This window comes from Mesoplodon bidens (assembly GCF_964165515.1).
Source record: "Mesoplodon bidens genome assembly, chromosome: 20".
Lineage (NCBI taxonomy): Eukaryota > Metazoa > Chordata > Mammalia > Artiodactyla > Ziphiidae > Mesoplodon > Mesoplodon bidens.
In genome coordinates, this window is record NC_138181.1 from 23,999,928 (window position 1) to 24,012,424 (window position 12,497).

General features: G+C 32.4%; 1 protein-coding gene across 3 annotated transcripts in view; it reads left to right on the forward strand.

Moving 5' to 3' along the window:
- MICU3 (mitochondrial calcium uptake family member 3) overlaps positions 1 to 6,734 on the forward strand; it is a 93,530-nt gene extending 86,796 nt beyond the window's left edge. For 2 of the 3 annotated variants that reach the window (XM_081220779.1, XM_081220780.1), the window contains 3 exons: positions 1,288 to 1,445; positions 2,599 to 2,667; positions 4,410 to 6,734. In XM_081220779.1, coding sequence (XP_081076905.1) covers positions 1,288 to 1,445; positions 2,599 to 2,667 — 227 coding nt within the window. In that variant the 3' untranslated portion in view covers positions 4,410 to 6,734. Of the gene's footprint in view, positions 1 to 1,287; positions 1,446 to 1,816; positions 1,884 to 2,598; positions 2,668 to 4,409 lie in introns of those variants that run through there. The other variant, XM_081220778.1, reaches the window with a different exon arrangement.
- Positions 6,735 to 12,497: the final 5,763 nt, after the last annotated feature.

Consider the following 12,497-nt stretch of genomic DNA (forward strand, 5'->3'; position numbering starts at 1 on the left):
TTCAATCTCAGAGGACAGTCTTGTTATTTTATTACCAAATTCTAGGGAGAAGGCAAACCGGAGCCTCTAAGTGCTAATAATTCTCTTTCCCCAAAACACAGATAGTGAATCCCTCACATAGCTTCATTCACTTACTCGTTGAGGAAAAGAAACCTAAAAACTGAAAATTTTTCATATTTCACCCTTTGACTGGTCTAGATATTCAAATAAGGCATCTTCTTAACACATTTTAGTGTTTTAAAACCAAAACCTTTGGGAGTCCTGCCTTAGCAGGCCAATGTCTTAGCAGGCCAATGTTTTACTGCCACGGTAAACCTACCAATCAACCTTAAAAAGAAAAAAAGTCAGTATCTGCTTAGCTGGTTCAGAATGGAAAGTTGCTCTTTTACTTTGTGGAACTGAATGAAACGAAATGAAAAAAATCACTCTTGCAGGTGCTAGGAATAGATCTGTCTCTTTTTTTTTTTTTTTTTCTGTTGCCACTTCTAGTACCTTAATTCAGGTTATCACCTCTTAAAAAGAGCTATTGCTGTAGCCACCGCAGTGGTATTCCTGCCATTATCCACTCTCCTCTCTGATGTTTCCTGGACAACTCACAGAATAATCTTCCTAAAACAGATTAACCCTGACACACCTGCTATGGAAAACTCTTCAGTTCCCCAATTGCCTGTTGAAGATCGTACAGGTTCCTCACCTCAAAGTCCCCGTGCAGAGCTTCCCCAGCTCCTGGGTGTCCAGGCTGCTCATTTTCTGAACATGTCTTGTGCTCCTGTGCCCCACCCCACCTTTGTTCTTTCATGTCATCATCTGCCATTTCCTCTCATCTCTACAAGGTGAAATCCTTTATCCTTCAGGGCTGAATTTAGATACAAAGCAGCAGCCTTCCCTAATCGCTGTCTTCTCTCTCCTTTCCCTACTCCACGCTACCCCACAAGCAACCACTCATTTCCAAATTCTCATAGCACTTTGTTGCTGCTTTTTGTGTGGTCCTGTGTATTGATTATTTGGGCAGGTGTGTCATCTCCCATCTGAACTGTAAGTTTCATGAGAACTTATTCGCCTTAATAACCTCTAAAGTATCTGTGGTTGATAGTAGGCCCTTTTAATTAAAACCGCAAAAAATTTTATGTTCCCTAAAAGATGGCATGATTAATGAGAAGTGATATGTTACATAAGACCATGACCCATGTTTAGAAAAAAAATCTTCTTTTATAACCTTGCTAGTAATTAACACATATTATAAAAATAATGTTAATGGTTTACTCCTTTTCTGTGTCATTTATCTAGATGAATTTAAACGTGCCGTCTATGTAGCCACTGGCCTCAGATTTTCACCACATTTAGTGAACACAGTCTTTAAGATTTTTGATGTTGACAAAGATGATCAATTAAGCTATAAAGAATTCATTGGAATTATGAAAGACAGACTCCATAGAGGATTCCGGGTAAACCTATAAATTTCAAGCCTATTGCTATCCTTTTTAAAAACTGAAAGAAAAAAGTCCATCTAAGTTTCAGAAATAATTTATATAAGTTTTTAAGGATATAAACAGGAAATGTTATATTTGAAAAGAAAAAACACAAGGCCCTACTTATTTTCAAAAACAATTTGAAGGGATAAATGGTGATGCTTTTTAAAATATAAAATCAGTGTGAATTTTAATAACTTATTTTCATATTCAGTTAGTTTAATGTCTTCATCCCAGTTTGTGGGGGGGAAATGTTGCCAAATATTTTGATTCAGTCTGCACACTGGCTGTTTAAGACTTGCTAGTATACAAAGAAATATCACTATTTCTCATTTTATATGATGCAGATTTCCACTAGGCAACGTGAGGTTCTTAAGTCACTGCATATTCAGTACTTTTTATATGGAAAATGAGGTAAAAAATGTTTTTTTGTCTGTTGAACTGTTCTTTCTTTTTAACATCTTATACTGCAAAATAATTACAAGAAATTTCAGTGATTTTTCTCAAAAATGTGTTCTAAAAAATGAAATGTAGCATAAATCAATAAATGTTTACACATTTAATGTATTTGGATGTGCCACAAATGGAAAAAGAAAAAAAAATTATGATTAACAGCTAGAATATTCAATCTTCCCTCTTTGGTAACAGTACCCCTGAGCATTATACATTTAAAAAGAAAAAATATATATATGTACAAAAAAATCAAGATTCATCTGAGACAATGTTTTTAAAGATTTTTAATGGATTCTTAAAATCCCAACTGTCTTGGTAAAGATACCATGTACTTAACTGCCACCTAGTGGTTAGTTATTAACATTTGCGGTGATGGCACAAATGCCTAAAAGGGCATGCGTTGAAAATCATTTTTTTCCTCAAATATTTTAGAATAGCAAGATCAAACTAAAATATTGGGTTGGCCTAAAAGTTCGTTCATGTTTTTCTTGTAAGATGTTACGAAAAACACAAACAAACTTTTTGGCCACCCCAATATAAAACTATGCTATAAACCCCTGACACTGTATTTCTCTCTTAGATTTTATGTATTTTTATTTTTGCCTTATTTATTGAATATCTGTGACCCCATAACATTTTATTTACATTTGCACACTTTTAATCCTCTGTTCCACAGGGTTATAAAACAGTTCAGAAGTATCCCACTTTCAAATCCTGTCTGAAGAAGGAACTTCATAGCAGATAAGTATGTTAGCACCTCGGTTTGTCTAAATTTGTTCAGTAACAGTAAAAGAAGGGTCATAATTTATTTTTCTCTTACAACATTTAGGTAATAGCTGAAAGAAATAGAATTATAATTTATTTTTAATGTTTAGGTCACTAATTCAAGTTAAGAATTAGTCTTTTAATGATTTCATTTTAGACCATATAATTCAGTTTAAGAATAGTTATTATAACAAAGCATTAGTTTGCCACTATTAAGTTGTGATCTAAAAATGAACTGGAATAAATACTCATCTGACTGAAATTCTCATGAATGTTGTGATTGAAAAATTTTCTGTTTAACCTGTAGTTTTGTATCTGAGCAGATACAATATAATGAATCCAGATTGCATTTTTATAATCTAGGATCACTAGCATCTAAGGGATATTTGTAACTATTTTTTAGGATCATGATTCCAAACATCTGCTACAATAATAGCAACTAAATTTTTTTAGAGTTATTTTGGGTGCCTGGCACTATACTAGGTGTTCTTCTACATGTAGTATCTCATTTAATCCTTACAGATAGATATCCCATTTAACAGCAGAGAAAATAGAGACTTGGTGAGTCATTTACCCAAGATAACTTGCTAGTAAGTTGCAAACCAGGATTTGAGCAATTTGAGCCTCATTCTGTGTGATGACAAAACCATCTTAGTTATTATTTACTGCACCATCACCATGGAATGAAATAGTTGAGGAAGATACGGGAGATTTGTTCAGTTTGTATCAACCCAAAGAAGTATCTCAGACTTGTTGCTGACCTCCAAAATGAGAGATTTGTTTTTCCTTTTTTCTTCTTTTGTTTTTCTTCTTTCTTTTAAAAGTCAACTATAGCTATAAAATTTTGGTTGGTTGTGGGTTCTGATTAGGTCTCTGCAGTGAAGCTTTCATTCATTTACATGCTTGCAAATACCTATTTTTTTTGATATTTTTCTCAAGATTAAAACATTTATATTTGTCTATAGTGGCATTACCAAAGTGGTACATATGCATAGGATGTCAATGTATATTAGTTAAAAGACCAAAAGCTGTTTAGAAATAAGTATGAGAAATATCATAATAGATATGGTTAAATAGGTTCCTTAGGACTTACAGATCTTAATATGCCACTATTGATTTGTCTCTCTAAAAGAAAACAGCAGTATTTGGTATTTTGCAAAGTAGCTTTGAAGCCTAATATTTTATGGAACCCATTTAGGGAGTTGCTGGTCTAAAATGTTTAGTGGTAAGTAGGCTTATTTACTTATCTAAGGTGGTAACTGTTGTGATTGAGCTAACAGAAAAAGTCAGGTCTTCCTAATCTCTATTTTGAGGAACTTTATATTGCCTTTATTATAAGAAGTTAAACTAAACATTTAAAAAAATAGTAGGACTATACCATTTATATGTTCATATAGATAGTGTTTCCAACCAGCCTGTAATAGTGTCACATTGACATTATTGATTCTGTGTAGTAGTATATAGAACCATAGATAAAAATGACTACTTAGATTCTAGAACTTTGTAAGACTGAGGATTAGACAAGTTACTAAACAAAACACTGAACTTTTAAATTAAAGGAAACAGTTAATAATTAAGTTTTTGATTCTTATACTTTCTGTTGCGTGTTTTTATCATGTACCTTACTGTTTCCTGTCATTATTATAATGATTAATGCTGTTACCTCCGAATTTCATCCTAAAAAATGTTACTTTTATGTATTACATATATTTTTTTAATTAGGTACTTCTAAAGCAAAGTTTAAAGGATTATTATCTACTTGAAAGTGCAAGAAGCAAAAACTTCAGAGGGAGGAAGCAGGTCTGAGATCAGAACTTGTGTAAATGAAGGAAAAGGTGAAATGCTAATTATAATTTTTTCTTTAACTGAATTTTTGAATATAAGATGCATCTTCTTACTAATTACTAATGTTACATGTTATCATGCATCTTCTTACTAATTACTAATGTTACGTGTTATCATGTTGAGCTTTTGCCTTGATTTACTGAACTCTCTGCACTTTTTCATTCCCTTCGGATTCTTCCAGTGACTATGTAAGAATGTATTTTAATTTTTAAAAAATTTTATTAGAAATTTGTCTCATTTCAAAATAATGTATGACTCCTGGAATCTAGATCACTTAAAAATGAACAGCAACATATTTTTGGTTTTAGACTGAACTTATTATCAAAAAATGAATATTCCTTGAGATTTATCTTAGGGCCCTTAGAATTGTTAATAGATCTCCAGGCTTTTAATTACATTGAAACAATTTTGAAACACAAATAGAAATTAAGCTACTATACAATATGATGGTTTACACTGTACTTTTAACTTTTAAAATTGTTTAATTAACATATATTGTTTGAATCATATAAAGTTTTTTTTAAGTTTTTGTTAATTTACCAAAGTCAACAGAATGTCTGATATTATTTTATGTGCACAGTAATTTATAATGTAGATTTTTTTTCTCAAAAAAAGTCATACATTAATGGTAGAAACAATGGTAGTTTTCATAGCAGTAGTCACTGTTATTGTCATTATTGTTTTAAACACGGTGCAGCTCCTGATAGCAGATGGTACATGTTAATAACAGTAGTAAAAATAATATCTTGAGGCTCTGTAACTTATCACATATTGTTATATGTGTCTGTAATGTCAAAATGAGTATTATAAAAGATTAATATAAAATGGTTTAGCAGACTGAAGTATATATTAGGTAGAAGTTAATATTTGTTTCTTGCGAAAGGACCACATGTAAAAGTAATGCCAAACAGCCAGTAATCATGAATACTTTAAATATAATTCATTATTTCAAAATGTCTTAAAAGAGAAAAGATAAACTTTCTATTGAAAAACAGCAAAATTAGATTTTCTCCTCGAGAAAATAACTTGATAGGATTTAATGGAAATCTGTTCAATTAAAAAAATGTAGTTTATAAAAAGTTACTATGCAAAAATAGAAAAATGAATTTAAATTATACTGTATGTGGAAGATAGGTTCATTTATCTTCTAAGATGTACTAAATATAAATTGCACACACTCCAACTGTTATCTTGCTTTTACATATGAAAATAGGAAATACTGACTTTGTTTTGGTTAAGTTATTAAATGTGAAATTGATAGTTCTGTATCAGCCTATTTATAAAAGTAATGTTATTTCCAAGAATATGTTGTTAGCATTGACAATGCATTTTTAGACTTTTTACATTCTTTATCTGATATTATTTATTACATTGATATAGAAATATGTGATTCATCAGTTTTAGGATTTCGTATAGTATAATTTCACCTGCTTTGCAGGTTGATTCAGTTGATTAACTAAATGAAAATATCTACCTTCTCACTTAACGTGCCCCAGCTCTATTTTACCTTACACTGAATGTTCTCAATATTATTTGCTATCTAAAATAATGGAAAAAATGTAACTTACTTTTATCTTTGATTATAAACTAAATTATCTTGCATATATGGAAAAATTGCTATTTAGAACAGTCCTATAAATAGATATTAAAAACTGAATTAGCTCATTAAGATTCTTTATAATTCTGCCATTCTCCCAAGGAATACTACATATGCAACCTTTATTCTTTATTGCTTATCAAAGTGAATGGATACTCATCTGCTTATAAGACTGCAGCATAATATTAACATGCAAATAAATAAAATATTCTGATCAATTAAAATGAAAAGAGTAGTAAATTATGGTGATTCTCCACATATTATCACTCTTGAACTTTATCATCTATAAAATGGGAGGTAAAAATATCTCAGTGGACTGTTGTTTACATCAATTTTAAAATTTTTAAGTGCTTTGAAAATAGTAATGTACTAAATACATGTATGCTATTCTCAGTATTTCCTTCTACAAACTACTCCTTGGAAAGATGAAGCTATACATGAAATTTTAGTATCATACTCTTTACAGAAAACTTTATGATGAAAGGTTTATGGTAATTCTCAGAATCATTTCTTATTATGAATTTCATTTAAGTTCCAGTTTATTGTTCTTATTATAAAATATAACTGTAAAGTGACCTGTCTTACATTCTTATGTTATCATAAAATAAATATACTTGCTCTTGAATCAAGAAATTTAGTACTTTGCTTTTCTGTATATCTGTGGACTAACGTCTTTCTGAAAAATGTCACGTTTAAACTTTGAAAATCTTTGTTGATTACCAAACCTCCATTGATTTTGTGCCCTTTGCTATAGCAATACATGCCAAGAAATTAATCTCATCAACACTTCTGTAAGTAAATACATCATAGAGCCATAAAGCCTCTCAAAGTGTATAATAGGAATTCATACATTATATTGATAAAATATTATCATTGGTACTGGAAAACTTTCAGAAAGTTTACATGTGAATGGAATATCAATTTTCCTTTACAGACTAACTGTTTAAATGGTTTAAAATAATTAAACCAACACTACAGCAGCCCGTTTCACTAATGTTGGTATTTTGTAGGTATCATCTTACTAAGAAAACTCCTAGAAATTTACCAATTTTCAAAATACATTTCAGTAGTCCCCCTTTATCCATGGCTTCACTTTCCGTGGTTTCAGTTACTCGTGGTCAACCTGGGTCCAAAAATATTAAATGGAAAATTCCAGAAATAAAAAATCCATAAGTTTTAAATTGCTCACCATTCTGAGTAACATGATGAAATCCCACTGTGTCCTTCCTGGGTTGTGAATCATCCCTTTGCCCAGTGTATCCCATCCGGTAGTCACTTAGTAGCCGTCTTGGTTATCAGATGGACTGTCATGGTATCACAGTGTTTACATTCAAGTGACCCTTATTTTACTTAATAATGGACCCAAAGTGCAATAGTAGTGATGCTGGTAATTTGGATGTATTAAAGAGAAGCTGTAAAGTGCTTCCTTTAAGTGAGAAGATAAAAGTTTTCAACTTAATAAGGAAAAGAAAACAGTATGCTGAGGTTGCTAATACCTACGGTAAGAACGAATCTTCTATTTCTGAAATTGTGAAGAAAGAAAAAGAAATTCATGCTAGTTATACTGTCACACCTCAAACTGCAAAAGTTACAGCCACAGAGTGTAGTAAATGCTCCGTTAAGATAGAAAAGGCATTTGATTTATACAAGAAGATATTTTGAGAGAGAGACCACATTCACATAACTATTATTACAGTATGTTGTTACAAGTGTTCTATTTTATTATTAGTTACTGTACCTAATTTGTAAATTAACCTGTATCATAGGTATGTATATATAGGAAGAAAATTTTTTTTCTCTGAATTTACCTTTTTATTGTCTCCTGTTCTTGTTTTGTATATTCAGCAGCTTTTAATTGTCTCTGATTATTTAATTTCAGTTTCTTTGAAGTTTTCTTCTCCCTTCATTGCCTCATCCCATTTTTCTGTTTGTGTTTTAGGTGTCTCATATTAGAGGTTTTTCTCAAATATCTGGTAATCTTTTGTTATATGTTCATATTTTAAAACAAACTAGAAGCTCTGTGTGCATGGAGTGAGCTTTTGGCCAATGGCTTCCACTCATTGCCCTTCTGGCTGGGCAATTTCATATGAGGGGCTTTGACTATCAGTATTGCTAGGTCTTTTTCTCTTTGGTCAGATTTCTCCTGCCTGGTAGTCCACAGCCTAGCTGCTGTTTTGTTCAGAGGCCCTTTGAAGATGGAGCCATGGGTATATTTAATAAAGGGGGCCATAAGTTCATATATTTAATGAGCTGTTATTGAGCTGTTTGAGTATTTTTACCATGTCTTTGTTTACTTTTTCAAGAAAAGCACATTTTTAAAACTTAGGACCTCAGTCTGGGAAAAGTGGGAGTAAATCATGAAGGCATGTGCTGGATGGATTATTCACCAAATCCAGTTAGCTTACTTCTTCTTGAGGCAGATAGAGATAGTTTTAAGAAAAATAAATGTATAATGGTGATTGTGAACTTACGGAACTACCACATGTTTAAGCTTGGGTGGTAGAGATGAGGAAGAGATTAATTGAAAAAGGAACGTCAGTGAATATCAGTTATTGGATTTTAAAGTTAAAGATAGCAGACATACTCTCCTACAAGACATATTTTGGTGACATTTACCAAAGAGACCAAGAACTGGACTTGATTATTAGCCTAATTAAGTATGGCATTTTCTATTGCGTATTTTCAAGGATGAAGCAAGTAGCTTGAAGGTAAGCAGATTTGTCTTCTAGCAGATTTTAAACTGTGATAAAATGAGAGTTTAGGACAGAAAGAAAGACAACTAATAAAGATATTTGTAATCTATGGTATATAATGCTTTATTCCTTGTAAGCTCTAGGTGCTATAAGAGTTAAAAGTTCAAGCTGAAAAATCTACAAAAACCACTCTGAAAATCTATACTTTTTTATTTCATTGCTCTTTGGTGCTCAGAGGTTCTCAAGAAGGTGAGTATCTTATGTACCATTTGTGCTGTAACATTTAATTACAGTGAGTGTACAGAAGATTAGCTGTCTCAAAGATTCTTTTGAAATCAGATTGCACATCAAAACTGCATTGTGCCCTGCTAAGTAAGCAAATTTAAGAAAGAGGAGAAGGTGATGTCAAGACTTACTGCAAAATGAACAAATAAAGGAATAGGATTTGCTTGGTGTTCAGCCTATTAAAGCATGGCCAAATGTCAGCCTTCATTTGTCAACTTAAATATAATTTTCTAAAATTTACAAAGATTCAGTCTATGGAAAGTATCCTTTAACTAGTATTTGAACTTGAGAAATAAATTAAGCAACACAAAAATGATGAATAGATTATACTAATAACTCAATTTCTCATAGTGATTAATTACCACATGAATTGTACATTAGTAATTCAGATACAGATACCTGTTGTCCTTTTTCGTTATTTTTCTGATTATAATGTTAATACATGTGTTTTTGCTCCCTGATACTTGAGGTTTTAGAAACTTAGAGGTTAACTTCTCCTCCACAATAGCTAGACACCCCCCGCCCCTGCACAATCACGCATACACTGAAGCATTTCAGGTTCCCAGGGATTTCTCCCTTCAAAAAAAAAGTAAAAATGAAATTTTTAAAATCCAAGAGCCGAGCCCCAAATAACCAGGTAGACTAAGGTAGCTTGGAGCCTGAATTGGACTTGCTGGAAATAATCAGGAACATAGGTGAGGACCTCAGGCCAGAGCAACAAAGTTCACAGGAGCTTGAAACTAGAATGACAGGGAGCCTGCAGGCTTTGTGCAGGGATAGGATTTCCCTGAGGTCAGAATTCTGTACTGACCATATCTGAGTATATTCAGCCTTGAAACAACAACGAGGTGGAGAGCCTGAATCTGAGACCCCTTCCTCTAAGCTAAAATCCTGAAGGAGGTCCTGAAGCATCCTGAGACACATATGTACAAAAAGAGAGAGATGCCTGATTGCAATCAAGCTTGACTTCTTAAACAAAGACTACCAAATCCAGATAAGGCCTGCCACTATTAGTGAGAATCAACTAATAAATTTAGACCCCAAAGAATGCAGTTGTTGGAACCGAAGACAGAATGCCTAAGAGCTATGTATGAAACAAACTATGAAATTACGAGTTTTTTTTAAACAATAGGAGTTACACAGATACACTTATGAGGCAGAATTTCTAAGAAAATTTAATTGCTGAAATCAAAACCTCAATCAAGAGTTTTGAGTCCAGTCGTGACTAACTGGTATTGTTCCATCATAAACTACAACATTGCACAACAGACACTTCAAGGCTTTTGTCCTTGAGAGAAAGGACACTCATGTGGTGACCTCTACATTCACTCTGGCTTGCTGCCTGTAAGCACTTTCAGCAGAGGGAAGTGAAGCCCAAACAGAAAACAGAAGATGGAAGAAATGAGATGAGAAAACAGCCACTTAAGGTCACACGGGGCTGGGAGACATCGGAGTTCAAATCAGCCAGAGCGTAAAGGCCTCACTGAACAACCCAAGAATTAAAGACATGCCTTAGGAATAAGACTACTCTGGAGTAAGGGTGACTCTAGACCCTAATAAAACCTAAAATTAATCCTCAGTTGGAACAAGCGGATCTACCAGTATAGTGACTACCTGCCAAAACAAAATTCAGTACTCTTTAAAGGAAAACAACAAAAATCCTATTTCTGAAACGTAATATCCACAACAACCACTATAAAGCAGACATGTTTTATATATGCTAAGCAAGAAAATGTGACCCTTAACCAGGGGAAAAAGCAACCCATGGAAACAAATGTTTGACTTAGTAGATACCAACTTTAAAAGCTCTTATAAATATGTTGAGAAGTTTAAAGGAAAAGATGGACATAATGAGAGAAGAAATGGAAATTATATACAGAAAAATTAAAACTATAAAAAATAACCAAATGGAAATTCCAGGATTGGAAAATATAATATTTAAAATAAAAATTCATTGTGTGGACTTAATAGAAGATGGGAGACAGTAAGAAAGGATCAGTAAACTTGAAGGCAGAGAAATACAGACTATCCAAACTGATGCACAAAGAGGGAAAGTTACTGAGGGGGGGAAAGACAAAACAAAAAACAGTGCATCAGTGACCACACAAAGCAGTCAACCATAAGTGTAATTACAGATCCTAAAGGAGAAGGAGAAGGGTGGGGTGGGGAGCACAAAAATATTCAAAGAGATAATGGCCAAAATTTTTCCAAATTTGAAGAAATACATAAACTATAGTTTCAGGAAGTTCAGCAAACCCTAATAAAGAAACCTACACCTGGTCATATCCTAGCCAAATTGCTGAAAAGCCAAAAAAATTCTTTTTAATCTTGAAAGGATCCAGAGACAAAAGATACATTACACACAGCGTTAGTGATACGAATAACTGCTGGCTTCTCATCAGTAACAATGGAGAGCAGAAGATAGTGGTGTAACATCTTTAAAGTATGGAAAGAAAACAAGGAAATGCAACCTAGAATACGATATTCAGCAAAATATCCCTTTAAAAATAACAGCAAAATAAAGACAACTTTAGATAAATATCAGACAGCCTGAAACCAGCAGACCCATACTATGAGAAAAGATAAATTCTTCAGGCTCTTGGGAAATGAAACCAGCCAGAAATTTTGATCTATTCAAAATAATGAAGTTTGCCATAAATGGTAAATTTCTAGCAAATATAAAATTTTTTATCTTAAACATATAAAAAAGTAATCAACTGGTTAAAGCAAAAAGCAATATAGTGTGGAGTTTATCATTAAAATGTTCAATAATATCATAAAGGACAGGGATAAATGGAAGTATCCTGTTCTAAGAGTCTTACAGTATAGTGCAATGACATAATATTCATTCAATCAATGCATATTTTAACCCATGGAAACATAGATGAATTAAAATGCAGTAATAAAAAGATACTGACCCAAAGTAAGGCAGGAAAGGGGGAAACAAAACTAGGATGATAAATTTAAAAATAGCAAAATAATTGTATAAATTCAACCAGTTAATAATTACATTAAATGTAAGTTCATTAAATATTCCAATTAATAGCTCAATTATTTTATGAAGATCATTTGCTACCTAGAAAAGATGTACTTTAGATATAAAGACATGGATAGGCTACATGTAAAGTGATAGATAAAATAATACAATGCAAACACTAACAATAAGAAACTGCCATGGTTATGTTAATATCAGACAAAACACATGTCAAGGCAATGAGAATTACCAGTTGTATTAGTTGGGATCCGGTCAGAAGACAAAGTAACACATGATTTAAACAGGGAAGTGTAATATAAAGAATCATTAGAATAACGGAGAATTGACTAGTATATATACATACATAAATTTTTATGTATTTGAATATGATCTTATTTGCCATTTCCTCCATTGCT